Source organism: Macaca nemestrina, chromosome X (genome assembly GCF_043159975.1).
Source record: "Macaca nemestrina isolate mMacNem1 chromosome X, mMacNem.hap1, whole genome shotgun sequence".
Classification (NCBI taxonomy): Eukaryota; Metazoa; Chordata; class Mammalia; order Primates; family Cercopithecidae; genus Macaca; species Macaca nemestrina.
In genome coordinates this window covers 105,126,132-105,144,015 of record NC_092145.1, presented here as the reverse complement: position 1 = coordinate 105,144,015, position 17,884 = coordinate 105,126,132, and the positions used below count along the sequence as shown (strand labels likewise).

The 17,884-nt window shown below is 38.7% G+C and overlaps 1 protein-coding gene and 1 pseudogene across 2 annotated transcripts; one reads left to right on the top strand and one right to left on the bottom strand.

The window, feature by feature from the left end:
• Positions 1-6,084: 6,084 nt before the first annotated feature.
• On the top strand, positions 6,085-15,939 carry LOC105493766 (putative G antigen family E member 3). Of its 2 annotated transcripts, none has more exons than XM_011761641.2 (5): positions 6,085-6,213; positions 7,125-7,216; positions 7,573-7,681; positions 8,428-8,553; positions 15,817-15,939. In XM_011761641.2, the coding sequence occupies exons 2-5, from the start codon at positions 7,133-7,135 to the stop codon at positions 15,831-15,833; spliced, it is 336 nt and encodes a 111-aa protein (XP_011759943.1). In that variant the 5' UTR covers positions 6,085-6,213; positions 7,125-7,132; the 3' UTR covers positions 15,834-15,939. The 2 variants fall into 2 exon arrangements, with proteins under 2 accessions (XP_011759943.1, XP_011759944.1); XM_011761642.2 differs by lacking the exon at positions 15,817-15,939 and adding an exon at positions 9,806-9,925.
• Positions 12,590-13,424, bottom strand: LOC105493797 (non-histone chromosomal protein HMG-14 pseudogene; annotated as a pseudogene).
• Positions 15,940-17,884: the final 1,945 nt, after the last annotated feature.

The window sequence follows — 17,884 nt, the reverse complement described above, 5'->3', positions numbered from 1 at the left end:
TGAGAAATCTTACAACTACTGCAGTAATCATCTTCTGTCTTTCTGTGTAGCTATATATGTGTTGCGTGTAACATTTATATAAAAGAGCTCTAATTAATTGGCTTAACAATAAGCATTTAAATCAAATATTTTAAAAGCAAAATAAAAAGTGTAATGCCTTTTAGTTTATGTAACTTTAGTAACCTTTGGGAAATAAAAGCAGTTTTAAAAATTACTGATAAAATAAAAACATTTAGTCTAAATTATGCAGGTCAGATATTAAGTTTGTTAAATGCTTTAAAGTCATAAACTGCTTCTTTAACATTTAATAATTGTTCAATTTACCTACCTCAAAGCCATTAGATTCTAGATGAGGTCTCAGGACATGTGGAATTAGCCATGCCCTCTAGCTATACAAAGAAGATTATAAAGAAAGTTATTTTATATGCAAAAGGATCTTGTATGATAAATTCTTGTCCTAAAGTAAAATGACTGGTTGTTTAAAAGGAGGGATGTTTTTATTTTATATTTTTATTTTATAAAAATGTTTTTATTTTATATTCATACAAGAAGCATTATCAAATGTGAAAAAGTGTTTTGCTTTCTTTGGACTAAATTTGCATAAATATGTTATTGGTATATGTTCCAAAGTTATGGGAAACCCCTATAATTCTAATATGACTTAATGTATGTTATTAATAATTATAATTGTTACATAAATAATTGTATACCACAGAGGTAACAAATTTCCTTATCAATTGTGGCTTTACTAGTGGCTGCCCTAAAACTTTATTATCCACAGAAAATTGTTGTCTTGTTTTAATTTTCTTTAGAAGGTGGTTTATAATCCACTATAGAACTCTAGCAAGGATTCTTAAATGCAGCTTTCTGATAACTTTGGAAATTGTAGCATTAAAATACGGGAAACAACTTTCAGAACTCTCATGAAGAGCTAAAATGTTCATGAATATCAAGCAAAACCAAAACAAGAGTTAACTAAATTCACTGAACCAATGAAAAACTGAAGTAATATTTTAACTTTGCTTAAAATGCTGCTGATCCTTTGTTTTGTTTTTCAGAGTCAAGGAAACTTTTCTTTTGCGCTATTCACGGCTTTTAGAAGTTGAGTAAAATATACTCCTGTGAACAAAATTTGTAGCATATTTGTTTCTGTCTGCCCGATTTTGCCAGAATTTGGAAACTAGTCATGAGTGTTCTTAACTTATGGCAATATTGTTATTTGCATAAGTGCAGTAAGAATCTGTTTTCTTTTGTAACAGGAAACAGTTGGAGAAATTGATTATTTTACCAAGGTTTTGACTAGAATGGTGTGTTTTCCTTTAGGGAATTAAACTTGACTTATAGAGCCAATAAAAGCCCTGTGGGGAACTGGCCTCATACCTTGCCTACAACAGTCCCTGTGCAGGGTTTCTGACCGGTAGTGAGTAAAGAATGTCACTTTCTGACAGGTCCAGAAGCCCCAAGTTATCTTGGGACCTCGAGAGGACAAAATTACCCAACTCATAGGTATTTAAGGGTACAAACCCATGGTTGGGCTCGGCTTTAAAAAAGTCTTATCTGAAATTCCTTCTATGGAACAGAGTTCCATCAATGCCAATTTAAAAAGAGCTTATGTGAAAAATAATTATTTTTGCTGCACTTTATACAAATAATCATGCCAAGTATAATAAAGCAAATCTGTCTTACCATGATTTGTCTTTAGTAAAAATGGGAAACTGGAGAGGAAATATTATGTTTCAGAAAAATAATTATTTTTGCTGCACTTTATACAAATAATCATGCCAAGTATAATAAAGCAAATCTGTCTTACCATGATTTGTCTTTAGTAAAAATGGGAAACTGGAGAGGAAATATTATGTTTCAAAAGCTATGGTATACTTGTTAGATTCTAGTCTCATCAGTTGTTTTTAAGTTTATTTCTGCAATTTAGGGTAGCCCTGCTTATTCTTGTGAACCAAACCAGTGGTCTCTGACTGTTGCTCAGCAGAAACAAGAGGGATGGGTAATATAAAAATCTGGATCAGTATTCTAATCACTAATTAGAATACTGGATCAGTATTCTAATTACACATTGTAATCAGCTAACAACCCCACACCAGCTTAGTTCCAACAGTTACCCAGTTCATGAAAAGCCTTCTAATTTAGTTTATTTGGAATAACTGTACTTATTTTGCTTTACTCTTGTGGAATATATTGCTGTTATATTCTTTGTGTAGGAATATAGGACAAGCTTACTGAATGTTTTCTTAAACACCTATTAATCTTCCAGATATCACCTTTTGTTGAAACTCAAGAGTTATGAGTGGACCTTACTATACTGGTGCTTTCTGACTGAGCTCCTCTCTACCTTGAATGCAAGAAACCCTCACGGTTAGGCAGGAATATCATAGGCCCTATTCAGTCTGAGGAAGTTACAGAAGATGGATCTTCATCAGCGGTGTGTGAACCAGAGCAACTCCATTTTAAATAGGAGCTGGGTGAAATGAGACTTAAACTTACTAGGCTGCATTCCCAGACAGTTAAGGCATTCTAAGTCACAGGAAGAGATAGGAAGTCAGCACAAAATACAAGTCATAAAGACCTTGCTGATATAACAGGTTGCTGTTAAGGAGCGAGCCAAAACCCACCAATACCAAAATGGCAATGAGAATGACCTCTGGTCATCCTCACTGCTTCATTCCCATCGGCACTATGATAGTTTACAAATGCCATGGCACTGTCAGGAAGTTACTCTATATGGTCTAAAAAGGGGGGGGCATGAATAATCCACCCCTTGTTTAGCATATCAACAAGAAATAACCATAAAAGTGGGCAACAGCACCCCTTGAGGCTGCGCTATCTATGGAGTAGCCATTCTTTTATTCCTTTACTTTGTTAATCAACTTATCAACTTGCTTTCACTTTGGGAAAAAAAAAAAAAAAAAACAAGTGCAGAAACATCCATACGTGAGTACAACCCTTAATTAGAAGAAAATAATCTTACATACTTAACATTATTACCATTTTTGGTGCTCTTAATTCCTTTGTTTAGATCAAAATTTCTACCTGTTTTTATTTTCCTTCTATAAGAAAGATGTCTCTTAACATTTCTTGTAATGTGATATACTGGGCACTGTTCTTTTTTGTTTTTCTTTTTTATTGTACTTTAAGTTCTGGCATACATGTGCAAAATATGCAGGTTTGTTACACGGGTATACATATGCCATGGTAGTTTGCTGCACCTATCAACCCATCATCTCGGCTTTAAGCTCCACATGCATTACGTATTTGTCCTAATGCTCTCCCTCCCCTTGGATGTGGTTTTTGTGTAGTGGTCCTTTATGTTGGTGTTGATGTTATTGCTTTCTCTTTGTTACCTTTTCTTCTAACAGTCAGGCCCCTCTTCTGTAGATCTGCTGCAGTTTTCTGGAGGTCCGCTGAAGACCCTATTTGCCTGGGTATCACCAGTAGAGGCTGCAGAACAGCAAAGATTGCTGCCTGCTCCTTCTTCTGGAAGCTTTGTCCCAGAGGAGCAGCGGCCTGATGCCAGCCAGAACTCTCCTGTATGAGATGTCGATCGACCCCTGCTGGGAGGTCTCTGCCAGTCAGGAGGCAGGGGGGTCAGGGATCCACTTGAGGAGGCAGTCTGTCCCTTAGCAGAGCTCGAGCGCTGTGCTGCAAAACCTTTTCAGTATGCACTGCTCTCTTCAGAGCTGGCAGGCAAGAACATTTAAGTCCACTGAAGCCGTGCCCACAGCTGCCCCTTCCCTGAGGTGCTCTGTCCCAGGGAGATGAGAGTTTTATCTATAAGACCCTGACTGGGGCTGTTAACTTTCTTTCACAGTTGCCCTCCCTGCCCAGTGAGGAAGAATCTAGAGAGGCAGTCTGGCCACAGCCACTTTGCCGCCCTGTAGTGAGTTACACCCAGTCTGAACTTCCCAGCTTCCTTAACACTGTCAGGGGAAAATTGCCTACTCAAGCCTCAGTAATGGTGGATGCCCCTTGCCCCACCAAGCTCCATCGTCCCAGGTTGACTTCAGACTGCTGTGCTGGCAGTGACACATTCAAGCCAGTGTTTCATAGCTTCTTGGGCTCCATGGGAGTGGGACCCACTGAGTGACACTACTTGGCTCCCTGGCTTCAGACTCCTTTCCAGGGGAGTGAAGGGTTCTGTCACGCTGAGGTTCCAGGTGCCTCTGGGGTATGAAATAAAATAAATAAATAAATGAATAAATAAATAAAACTCCTGCAGCTAGCTCAGTGTCTGCCCAAACAGCTGCTCAGTTTCGTGTTTGAAACCCAGGGCACTGATGGTGTTAGCACGTGAGGGAATCTCCTGGTCTGTGGACTGCAAAAACTGTGGGAGAAGCATAGTATCTGGGCAGTACAGCACAGTCCCTCATGGCTTCCCTTGGCTGGGAGAGGGAGAACCCTCGCTCCTTGCACTTCCCAGGTGGAGCAATGCCCCACCCTGCTTCTGTTCACCCTCCAGGGGCTGCACCCACTGCCTAACCAGTCTCAGTGAGATGAACTCAGTACCTCAGATGGAAATGCAGAAGTCCCCCGCCTTCTGTGTTGGTCTCGCTGGGAGCTGCAGACCGCAGCTGTTCCTATTTGGCCATCTTGCCAGATCCCCACCAACCATCCCATATAAATTTGAAAATAGTTTTTTTTTTTTTTTTCTAAATCTGTGAAGAATGTCATTGGTGGTTTAGTAGGAATATCATTGAGTGTATAAATTGCTTTGGTCAGTTTGGCCATTTTGACAATATTGTTTTTCCTGTTCATGAGCATGGAATGTTTTTCCATTTGTTTGTGTCATCTCTGATTTCTTTGAGTAGTGTTTTATAGTTCTCATAGAAGAGATTTTTCTCCTCCCTAGCTAGCTGTATTCATAGGTATTTTATTCTTTTTGTGGCATTTGTGAATGGGATTGTGTTTCTGAATTGACTTTGAGCTTAGAAGGTTGTTGGTATATAGAAATACTCCTGGGTTTTGTACATTCATTTTGTATCCTGAAACTTTCTTGAAGTTGTTTATTAGATCAAGGAGCTTTTGGGCAGAGAGTCTAGGATTGTCTAGGTATAGAATCATATTGTTTGCAAACAGAGATTGTTTGACTTCTGTGAAAAACATAGTGGGGTGAAAGCAATCACCTGTCAGCAATGGAATGGAACAATAAAAGTGCCCAAGAATAAATTTAATTTGAATGTGAAGAACGAATATGAAGTAAATAACAATCATTGCGAGGGATACTTAAAAAGACTTGAGGAATTGAGTAGTGGCTTTTTCTTGGATAGAGAGATTCTAAAATAGAAAGATAGTTATTGTCCCTAAGATGTAATTTAAAAATAATAGCTAGTATCTCAACAGGAATATTTTAGCACCTGATTAAACGGTTCTGAAGTTCATCTGAAAGACAAATGTGTCAGAATAGATAGAAAAAGAGAAAGGAATGAGGGAGGGCAAGCATTATTTGACATTTCAAATATAATCAAGCTACAGCAATTAAAAAATATAGTAGTGGTGCAGTTATAAACAACTCAATAGAAGAAAATTAAAAGTAGAGAGTTACACACCAAATTGAGTGGGGATGTAGGTGACGATAAAAGAGCCATTTCAAAACACTGAGTGAAACAGGGATTCAACAAAAATGTTGAGTCCCTATCACATTAATTTTGTTCAGATGGATCAATGATTTTGAATGTACAATAATGCAACCAAAAACTATGAATGTCTTATCGTATTGGAGTGGGTAACTTCATTGCAAACATGACAGCCGACTCATGAAGGAGGCAAGAAAATGATTTATGATAGCAGATATAAAATACGTATTAAGATATTTAATATTTATTTCTATGATGGTGAATTTTTCTGAAACACATTCTTCCCTTAGAGTAACCTGGGGCTCATATTCTCCAAAGCCATTGGAAGTGAAAGAAAGGTTGGGCAGGGGGAAAAAGAAAAATGTTTTGTAAGTTCAGTTTTGGTGTCAGGAGAGCTTGTAGTCTAGGTTCTCCACAGAGGCAGGAAAACTTCAGTCACGTGGTGAATGCCTCACTCAGTGCACACGCTACACAGATCTGTTGCTGTGGATTTCTGTTGCTACGCATGACTGTTGTTACGCATGCGCCTTGTTGCCTACCTTCTGTCCACGCAGAGCTTTGCGAGGAGAGGCTGTGTTTTCTTTCTTTCCGCCATTTTGATTGTTTCTCACTGACTGGGGCTCAGCAGGTAGGTCCTCAGAGCGGTCTTCCTGCGAATTTAGTTGTGAGTGAATGTGAGGAGGAGCCAGCGGGCTTTGAACAGGTCCTGCGGCACAGTCTGTGGCTTCTGAGTGAAAGGGGCCTCGCGGTCGTCGTCCGGTTCCTCCCAAGTCGCGATGCTGCTATGGGTCTTGACATAGTGGCTGGGCTGGAACGAGGGATGAAGGTGGGCCGCGGAAGGGAGGGATCACGTGAAGGTGGGGCGAGTGCTGGGGGTGCTGTTAGAGGTATCTCAGTCCCCAAAACTGGAACCATCATAGAGAGGACAGTTTCCAGACTCCTCGGTAGGGATGAGGGAAGGACGGCGTGGTCCGTAAGGAAGGGGCCTGGGAACTGGGAACGCTGTGGGCTGGTGACTGCGGACTGAGGTCTGTAGAGTGCCTGGCAGAGGTGTCCATTGAGGAGCATAACATTCACTCTGTTTAACGATTTCTCACCTCCGCCGTGGACGTCATGGGAAGGAATGGGTGAGGCTGTGCGTTCCAACAAAACTTGATTTTGGTAGGGGGTATGTAGGGAGGGAAATGCGCCTAGTAAATCAAAGTGGGACGAAAGCAGTAGTCATTTCGGTTTGAATTCTCTGTCCGTTTTTTCCTAAATGTCTTCATGATGGAGAGTCTCATTGTGAAACCAAAACTCAGAATCTAAGTCCTCTGTGTTTTGCTATGGCGTTAAGGTGATTTCTGTGCCTCTTCGACTATGACACAAATAAATCTGTCCGTAGTTTGGTTGGAAAACATGCGTACTTATCATTGCTCTGTGAATTATTTTGAAAATATTTTCAAAATTGAAAAAGTACAAATCACCATTTTGCCATGAAATATTCATATATATAGCTAAGCTACACACTTTTTTCAAATAACAATATTCTATTTTCAGTGGGAAATATGAGTGAGCATGTAAGAACAAGATCCCAATCCTCAGAAAGAGGAAATGACCGAGAGTCTTCCCAGCCGGTTGAATCTGTGATTGTGAGTCCTTTAACATTTGATGTTTTCTATTAACACAGTTTATTTTTAAAAATATTTTTGAGCTAGTGTACATGCACTGATACAGATGTTCCATGCTGATAAAAAATGATGATGGCATCTCATGAAGGAAACTTTGGTTCAGGAATATTATATTCTGGTGTTACCTGTATGGATATGGATATTTCTCTCTCTTTCTCCCTCTCTCTCCCTCTCTCTCTCTCTCTCTCTCTCTCTCTCTCTATATATATATATATATATATATATATATATGCCTTTAGATTTATGATTCGATGCACATATGCATTTGTGTATTTATGTTATTGACTTTTTATTCGCACACACACTTACACCCTTAGGTCCAGCAGCTCGCTGAGGAAAAATGTCAAGAAGAGGAACCTCCAAATGAAAATCAGGGTATTGCACCTAGTGGGGAGATTGAAAATGAAGGAACACCTGCTGTTCAAGGTGAAGGGAGAGTGGAGAATAATGCTTATGGGTGGTGGAGGTATATTTATGCCTTATATTTTATGACATACCAGTAACAGGAGGACAGAAAACATTAGGAAGGGATCCTAAACATTTCCTGCTGCTGCTGTGGGGAGGGGTGGGACAAGGACACATAAAAAGTCACAAAACTTTCCTACCATTTTGATAGAGGCTTTTTATTGATTGGGTATTTGCATGGTTGCTGTAAACCTTTGAGTGTTTTCCGGAGCTCCTGTATGGTTTGTTCAGCCATATTCTGTTTTTTGTTTAGCTTTGTTTTGTTTTATGTTTCTGTGGAAGAATGGCAGCTTGCAGCTTCCTAGTCTGCCATCTGCGGACATCTCATGTATTTTTTAAGAAACTGTTTAATGCAGATTTATTAATGCTTTCTCATGCTGCGTAATATACTAAGTGCTGGAGATGTCAGTGCCAAATTTTTGCCTAAAGCTCATAGTCTAGTCAGAATAACTCAAACAAATCACTGATTTAATGTGATAAGAATAAGAGCAAATGAGTACAAAAGGGGCAAGTTGTCTAGGGCCAGCCTTGGGAAAGGAAAGGGCAATGTTTGAACATCACTGCTTTCCTGTTTTCCTGGCAACAGACTCCTTAAATGATTAACCTACAGGTTTTTATTTCATAATGATGAGGGAATAAACATTATCATTTCCTCGTTCATAGTTCATGTTTTAATTTGTAAACTGATGACCTTTTTATCTTTTAAGGGCCTGACGTGGAAGCTTTTCAACAGGAATTGGCTCTGCTTAAGATAGAGGATGAGCCTGGAGATGGTCCTGATGTCAGGGAGGGGACTCTGCCCACTTTTGATCCCACTAAAGTGCTGGAAGCAGGTATGTTGTTCAATTAAGATGCAAACTATAGGGTGTCTGTTTTCACAATATTATATTTTTGTGACACAGAGGTAAAATTACTGCTACTTTAATATCATACTTCACATCTAAAGATTCTTTGAAGGTAGTTCAGATCCCAGATGGCTGCCTTACACACTATCAGAGAGAGAGGGTCAGGTATGCTGGCTCATGTTTTTAATTCCAGCACTTTGAATGCCAAGGCAGAAGGATCACTTGAGGCCAGGACTTCAAGAGATGGAGAAAAATTGGGTCAAAGCTAATTGGATTACGATATGAAAGATATGAAACATGCTAAGAGAGGATATCGAGTGTCTTCACAGCTATGTGAAGTAATGCAGATATTAATTAGCTTGATATAGCCATTTCACAATGTGTATATATATTTTAAAGCATCATGTTATACATGATAAATATATATGATTTTATGTGTCATTTTTAAAAAAAGATATGAAAACATGTTCTGACTTTTGAATGTAAGTCATTTAACCAACAGTCAATAATTTTCAGATTTTTTATAGAGGCCTGTTTTTAACAAATACGTAACATGTTTATAATAAGCATCAGTTTATATTGCAGTGTTAACTGTGATGGTAACGACTTAAAGCTAGCGCGGGTGTTCAGTTTACTGTATAAACTGAACTGCTTTTAGGCATGTAAAGAGGCAGGAGAACCGGTGAAAATAGTGACAAATGTTCGCCCTACTTAAAGCAAGTACATAATGGCTAAACTAGTCCAAAGTAACGTTTTTACACTTTTTCATAAGAGACACAAAACAAATGTAATACTATTCTATTTCCTTCACTTACGGAGTTCTGAGCAGGTTCTGTATTCAGAGTGTTATTTCATATCAAAATATTTGAATGATAATTTGAAAATATCTTTTTCCCTTAGGATTTTGTTTCGTTGAATATTCATTGAAAGTATATGCGCTTTTTTTTTTTTGCTTTCCACTTATATATACAAAACAGACTCACTTGATTTAATTCATTCTGAACTTGAACAGTCTCTTTGTTTCCTTATTCTACTAGAAAAAGTGGCATGAATTAAAAATATTGTTAATATGCCTGGAAGTCTACCTTCAGAGTTTATTCAGAGGCTAACTGGATGTCAGCTAAAGGGTCACCCTCAGGGTTCTGATATTAGTTCATCAACACGGTAGTTGTATGCCTCTAGTGTCATATGAATAAAAATCTCCTGAATAACGGGCCCTAGTTTTATATTTATGTTATAGGTGATGCGCAACCATAGGTTTACACCAAGACAAATGAAGACTGAAACCAAGAATGTTATTCTTAATCTGGAAATTTGACTGATAACATTCTCTTAATAAAGTTTTACAGTTTTCTGCAAAGACTCCTTCCCCCTTTTTTTTTTTATTTTTTATTTTTATTTTTATTTTTATTTTTTTTGAGACGGAGTCTGACTCTGTCGCCCCGGCTGGAGTGCAGTGGCCGGATCTCAGCTCACTGCAAGCTCCGCCCCCCGGGTTTACGCCATTCTCCTGCCTCAGCCTCCCGAGTAGCTGGGACTACAGGCGCCCGCCGCCTCGCCCGGCTAGTTTTTTTTTTTTGTATTTTTTAGTAGAGACGGGGTTTCACCGTGTTCGCCAGGATGGTCTCGATCTCCTGACCTAGTGATCCGCCCGTCTCGGCCTCCCAAAGTGCTGGGATTACAGGCTTGAGCCACCGCGCCCGGCCCTTGCACGTTTTTGTTAAATTTATTTCTGAATCTTTAATACTCTTGAGAATTTTATCTTTTTTGAAAATTTAAATCCTGTGTTTGAGATGGTACATCGAGATAAAATGTTGGTACATTGATTTTCTATCATAGATAGATAGGAAGCTGGAAGCTTTCTTTTTTTTTTTTTCTTTTTTTTTTTTGAGACTGAGTCTGGCTCTGTCGCCCAGGCTGGAGTGCAGTGGCCGGATCTCAGCTCACTGCAAGCTCCGCCTCCCGGGTTTACGCCATTCTCCTGCCTCAGCCTCCCGAGTAGCTGGGACCACAGGCGCCTGCCACTTCGCCTGGCTAGTTTTTTGTATTTTTTAGTAGAGATGGGGTTTCACCGTGTTAGCCAGGATGGTCTTGATCTCCTGACCTCGTGATCCGCCCGTCTCGGCCTCCCAAAGTGCTGGGATTACAGGCTTGAGCCACCGAAGCTTCATAGGGGGATGCCAACAGCTGCACAGATAGAAAAGGAGTAGCTCAAGCTGAGGACTTGCCTGCATAATAAAAGATTAGGGTGGGGCCTGGGAGAGATTCACGCCCTATGTAGATGGTACACGTGGTCCTAACCGGTTGTTTGTACCCTATGTAGATGATCAGATACTGCCTCCCCACTAGTTCATCCATAAAACCCCCTGCATTTCACTGCAGGATGGCAAACGTTTTTTCTGGGACCCCTGTCTGTAGTAGAAAGCTGTTCTCTTTGTTTCTTCTATTAACTTTCTGCTCTAAACCTCACTTTTGTTGTGCCCATGTCCTTGATTTCCTTGTCTGTGAGACCAAGAACTCCAGGTGATACCCCAGACAACCAGGCCACTTCAATACTAGCTGTGGGTCTGTGGTATATGGCTTTTATTACATTGAAGTGTGTTCCTTCTTTCCCCGGTGTTTTGAGGGTTTGTATCATGATGACATACTGAGTTTTATTACATGCTTTTCAGCATCAATTGAAATGATTATATGGTTTGTAACCTTCTTTCCGTTGATATGATTTATCACATCAGTTGATTTGCATATGTTGAACCATCCTTCCATCCCAGAGATAAATCTCACTTGGTCATGATGATGATTCTTTCTAATGTATTGTTTAATTTGATTGCTACTAGTCTGTTGAGAATTTCTGCATCAATATTCATCAGCGGTTTTGCCCTGTAGTTTTCTTTTTTTGATGTGTCTTTGTCTGATTTTGGTATCAGGGTAATACTGGCCTCATAGAATGAGTTTGGAACTATTCCCTCCTCCTCTATTGTTCAAAATAGTTTGAGTAGGATTGGTATTAGTCCTTTTTTAAATGTTGGGTAGAATTCAATAGTGAAGCCATCAGTTCTGGGTGTTCTTTACTGGAAGACTTTTAATATGGCTTTGATGTCGTTGCTTGTTATTGGTCTGTTCGGGTTATGGATTCGTGATTCAATCTTGGGAGGTTGTATGTGTCTAGGAATTAGTCCATTTTTTTCTAGATTTTCCAATTTATAGGCATGGAGTTTCTCATAGGAGCCAGTTATGATCCTTTGCATTTTTGCAGCATCAGTTTTGTAATGTCTCCTTTTTCATTTCTTTTTTTTCTCTTCTTTTCCTTTTTTTTTTTTTTTTCCTCGAGACAGAGTCTCCTTTTGTCGCCAGGCTGGAGTGCAGTGGCACAGTCTCAACTCACTAGAACCTCCACCTCCAGGGTTCAAGCAATTCTCTTGCCTCAGCCACCCTAGTAGATGGGATTACAGGTGCCTACCACCACGCCTGGTTAATTTTTGTATTTTTAGTAGAGATGGAGTTTTGCCATGTTGGCCAGGTTGGTCTTGAGGTCCTGGCCTCAGGTGGTCCACCTGCCTCAGCCTCCCAAATCCTTTTTCATTTCTGATTTATTTATTTGGGTTTCTCTCTTTTTTTCTTAGTTTGGCTAAAGGTTTGTCAATTTTGGTTAACTTATTAAAAAAGGAAACTTTTGTATTATTGCTCTTTTGTAGGGTTTTTTCTTTTTTTTTCATAATTGAGATTTTATTGGTTGAGGATCAGTACAGACATTTCAATCTGTACACAATTCTTAACATATGTAACGAAATTCTAAAAAGCCACGTGTTGTAATTCTTTTTTAAAGTTATTCCAGTGACTTTCCAGCTTAAAATTTGGAAGCAAATTTTCCTTAAGAGGCTATCAAATACCAGTATCTTCACATGTTGGTCAGCTGTTACATATGGCCCACCAGTTCACAACTGAATAGCATGTACACTACATATTCAAATCTGTAGTCTTTCACAGCACAGCAACAAAGTTATTAGAAAAACAGGACTACCACAACCAAAGATGTTACAGAGTGCACACAATTCTGACAGGGAGCGCCATGAACAAGGAGTGGTTTTCTTTAGGAAACAATTCTACTAAAAAACATGAGAATAGAAGTAAAATAAAATGTTCAAGACATTAAATGCAGGACTGACTCCATATTGCCATTTAATATGCTTTGTATTATAGGACATAAAAACTAACCCCCCATCTATGGAATGTTAAGCCGACACCCGAGACAGTCAAAGCCTCCCATAATTCAATATCCTACACTATTTTCTGGTTGTACCAAAAAATAAACAACCAGCAAATGATTTCACCTCTTAAAAAAAAGCATTTACACTTAAAAAAAATGGGATGAGGTGGTATTCTCTCCTTCTTAAAAGATGTTTCTACAGCTACTAAAAGACTTGCATTTACAAAATAGTTGATAAAAATATTCCTCTGGATTGTACAAGAAGGGAGACAGGGACCACTGGTAAGACATGGTACATACGTCTTGGCTTCTTTCTCTCCTGCTTCGTCAGAGGCTGGACTCTCCTCAGTTTTCGTTTCCCCGTTTTCTGCAGGTAAATCTTTAGTTTCTTGGTTAGCCACTTTGGCCTGTTTTCCCTTTGCTCCCCTTTTCCCTTTTGTTTGCACTTTTTTGTCTGAAGATTTATCAGCTGACAACCGCGCTGATCTCCTCTTGGGCTCTTCCTTGGCGGCCCCTTCAGCAGAGCTGACCTTCCTCTTGGGCATCCTGGCGGCGGGGAAGGCGCGTGCCAGGTGCCTGTGGGCCACGGCGCGCCTAGAGCCTTCGCGAAACTGGGCTGCCTGGCCGCTGCCACTCCTCCCACCACCCGAGCTGCTGACTGTAGGGTTTTTTCATTTCAATTTTGTTTATTTCTATTGGGATCTTTATTATTTCTTTTCTTTTAATTTTTGGTTTGGTTTACTCTTTCTTTGCAGCTCTTTAAGATGCATCATTAGATTGTTTATTTGAAGTTTTTAACCTGTTTTGTTGTAGGCACTTAATAGCTATAAACCTCTTTCTGAGTACTGCTTTTGCTGTATCTCATCGGTTTTGGTATGTTGTGTTTCCATTATCATTTGTTTCAATAAATTTTTAAATTTCCTTCTTAGCTTCTTCATTGACCCATTATTCATTCAGGAGCAGATTATTTAGTTTTCATGTATTTGTATAGTTTCCAAAATTCCTCTTGTTATTAATTTCTAGTTTTATGCCATTGTGGTCTGACAAGATCCATGATATTATTTCAGGTTTTTTTTTAATGTTTTGAGACCTAACATATGGTCTTGTCCTTGAGAATGATCCATGTGCTGAGGAAAAGAATGTGTATTCTGTGGCCGTTGGATGAAATGTTCTGTAAATATCTATTAGATCCATGTGTCTGTAGTGCTGATTAAATCTGTTTTGTTGTTGTTGTTGTTGTTGAGTTTCTGTTTGGCAGATCTGTCCAATACTGAATATGGGATGCTGAAGTCCCCATCTATTATTTTATTAGGGCCTATCTCTCTTTTTAGCTCTAATAGCTTTTGTTTTATATATCTGGGTGCTCAAGTGTTGGGTGCATATATATTTAAAATTGTTAATATCCTCTTGATGAATTGACTGCTTTATTATTACATAGTGACCTTTTAGTCTCTTCTCAAAGTTTTGCTTTGAAATCTTTTTTTTCTTATTTTTGTATCTTTTAAGTTGAGGCATGCATGTGGTGCAGGTTTGTTATACAGGTGAACTTGTGTTATGGGGGTTTGTTGTAGAGATTATTTTGTTACCCAGGCATTAAACCTGGTACTCATGAGCTATTTTTCCTGATCCTCTCTCTCCTTCCATCCTCTGTTCTTCGGTAGGCCCCAGTGTCTGTTGTTCTCCTCTGTGTGTTGATTTTTTTCTCATTTTTAGCTCCCACTTATAAGTGACAACATGCAATATTTAGTTTTCTGTTCCTGCATTACTTTGCTAAGTATAATGACCTCCAGCTCCATCCATGTTCTGGCCACGGAGATGATGTTATTCGTTTTTATGGCTGTATGCTATTCCATGGTATATATGTACTACATTTTCTTTATCCAGTCTACCATTGATGGGCTTTTTGGTTAATTCCATGTCTTTGGTATTGTGAATAGTGCTGTAGTGAACATATGCGTACATGTGTCTTTATGATAGAACAGCTTATATCCCTTTGGCTGTCTACCCAGTAATGGGATTGCTGGAGCGAATGGTGGTTCTGTTTTTAGGTCTCTGGGGAATCAGCACACTGTTTCCCACAATGGTTGAACTAATGTACACTTCCACCAACAGTGAATAAGTGTTTCTTTTTTCTCAACAACATCACCAGCATCTGTTATTTTATTTTATTTTATTTTTTACTTTTTAATAATAGCCATTCTGACTGGTGTGAGGTGATATCTCATTGTGGTTTGAATTGCACTTCTCCAATTATCAGTGGCTTTGAGTTTTATTTCATATGCTTGTTGGCCACATGCATGTCCTCTTTTGAAAGTGTTTCTTCATGTCCTTGGGCCACTTTTTAATGGTATTATTTTTTGTTTTGTTTTATTTTCTGAGACAGAGTCTTAGTCTGTTGCCCAGGCTGGAGTGCAGTTGCATGGTTTCTGCTCACTGCAACCTCTGCCTCCCAGTTTGAAGTGATTCTCCTGCCTCAGCCACCCTAGTATCTGGGATTACAGGCATGCACCACCATACCAAGCTAATTTTGTATTTTGTTGGTTTAAAGTCTGTTTTGTCCAAGAGTAGGATTGCAACCCCTGCTTTTTTACTTTTTTGCTTTCCATTTTCTTGGTCAATATTCCTCCATCCCTTTATTTTGAGATTTTGAGCCTGTGTGTTCTTTGTACCTGAGATGGGTCTTCTGCATCTATCACACCAATGAGTCTTGACTTTTTATCTAGTGTATCTGTCTCTGTGTTTTTATTTGGTTGAATTTTTACTGAAGGTATATGCGTTTTTTGCTTTCCTCTTATACATATAAAATAGATTCACTTGATTTCATTCATTCTGAACTCGAACGGTCTTTTTCTTTCCTTTTTGTACTAGAAAATGTGGCGTGAATTAAAAATGTTAACTACCTTCAGAGTTTATTCAGAGGCTAACTGGATGTAAGCTAAAGGGTCACCCTTAGGGTTCTGATTTTACAGTATTTGTATACCTCTCGTGTCATCTAAATAAAAATCTGCTGAGTAACGTGTTCTAATTTTATATTTATATTATAGGTGATGGGCAACCTTAGGTTTAAACCAAGACAAATGAAGACTGAAACCAAGAATGTTGTTCTTATGCTGGAAATTTGACTGCTAACATTCTCTTAATAAAGTTTTACAGTTTTCTGCAAATAATTCTTTCACATTATTGTTAAATTTATTTCTAGATTTTTAATACTCCTGATAACTGTATATTTTATGAAAGTTTAAATCCTGTGCTTGAGATGGTATATAAAGATAAAATGTTGGTACATTGATTTTCTATCATACATAGATAGGAAGCTGGAAACCTTCATAGGGGGATGCCAGCAGCTGCACAGATAGAAAAGGCCACATGGGGCCAGGCATGTCCACCATGAGGGTTCCACTTCCCCTTTTTTAGCACATGCACAGTAAGAAAGAAATGAGCAACATGGAGTAACTCAGGCTGAGGACCTGCCTGTATAATAAAAGTTTAGGGTGGGGGCTGCCAGAGATTCATGCCCTATGCAGATGGTACACCTGATCCTATCCGGTTGTTTGTACCCTATGTGTCAGATACTGTCTCCCTGCTAGCTTATCTATAAAAACCCCTGCATTTCACTGCAGGATGGCAACGCTTTTTTCGGGACCCCTCTCTGTAGCAGAAAGTTGTTTTCTTTCTTTCTCCTATTAAATTTCTGCTCTAAACCTCATTCTTTGTGTGTCCGTGTCCTTGATTTCCTTGTCTGTGAGATCAAGAACTCTCAGTGTTACCCCAGACCATGTGGCCATTTCAGTGCTAGCTGTGGATCTGTTGTATGTGACTTTTATTACAGTGAAGCATGTTCTTTCTATCGCCAGTGTTTTGAGGGTTTATATCATGATGACAATGTTGAGTTTTATTAAATGCTTTTTCAGCATCAATTGAAATGATCATATGTTTTTTTATTCTTCATTCTGTTGATATGATTTATCACATACATTAATTTGTGTATGTTGACTCATCCTTGTATCCCAGGGATAAATCTCACTTGGTCATGATGAATATTCTTTCTAATATATTGTTGAATTTGATTTGCTGGTATTTTGTTGAGGATTTCTGCATCATTGTTCATCAGTGATTTTTGGCCTGTAGCTTTCTTTTTTTGATGTGTCTTTGTCTGGTTTTGGTATGAGGGCAACACTGGCCTCATAGAATTAGTTTGAAAATATTCCATCTTCCTCTATTTTTCAAAATAGTTTGAGTAGGATTGGTATTGGTTTTTCTTTTAATGTTGGGTAGAATTCAGCAGTGAAGCCAGTGAATTCAGCAGTGAAGAAAAGTCCCAGGCTTTTCTTTACTAGAAGACTTTTATTATGGCTTTGATGTTGTTACTTGTTATTGGTCTGTTCAGGTTATGGTTTCTTCCTGCTTCAGTCTTGAGAGGTTGTAGGTATCTAGGAATTAGTCCATTTGGTCTAGATTTTTCAATTTATAGGCATATATTTGCTCATAGGAGCCAGTAATGATCCTTTGACTTTCTGCAGCATCGGTTTTAACGTCTCCTTGTTCATTTCTTTTTTCTTTTTTTTTTTTTTCTTCACAGAATTGCGCTCTGTCACCTAGGCTGGAGTGCAGTGGCGCAGTCTTAAGCTCACTAGAACCTCCATTTCCTGGGATCAAGCAATTTTCTTGCCTCAGCCACCCTAGTAGCTGGGCTTACATGCACCTGCCACCACGCCTGGCTAATTTTTGTATTTTTAGTAGAGATGGGATTTTGTCATGTTGACCAGCCTGGTCTTGAGCTCCTGGCCTCAAGTAATCTGCCTGCCTCAGCCTCCCAAATAGTTTTTTTTATTTCTGATTTTATTTATTTGGATTTTCTCTTTTTTTCTTAGTCTGGCTAATGGTTTGTCAATTTTGGTTATTAAAAAAACAACGTTTGTTTTATTGCTCTTTTCTAGTTTTTTTTTTTCATTTCAATTTCTTTTATTTCTGCTCTGCTCTTTATTCTTCTACTAATTTTTGGTTTGGTTTCCTCTTTCTTTGCAGCTCTTTAAGATGCATAATTAGATTATTTGAAGTTTTTACTTTTTTTGATGTTGGCACTTATACCTATAAACCTCTTTCTTAGTACTG

Excerpts from the sequence above, each read along its gene's own strand:
- LOC105493766 (XM_011761641.2), top strand. The coding sequence starts at position 7,133 with ATGAGTGAGCATGTAAGAACAAGATCCCAATCCTCAGAAAGAGGAAAT. Across the intron at positions 7,217-7,572 it reads AGCCGGTTGAATCTGTGATT|GTCCAGCAGCTCGCTGAGGA; the intron begins GTGAGTCCTTTA and ends TTACACCCTTAG. Across the intron at positions 7,682-8,427 it reads AGGAACACCTGCTGTTCAAG|GGCCTGACGTGGAAGCTTTT; the intron begins GTGAAGGGAGAG and ends TTATCTTTTAAG.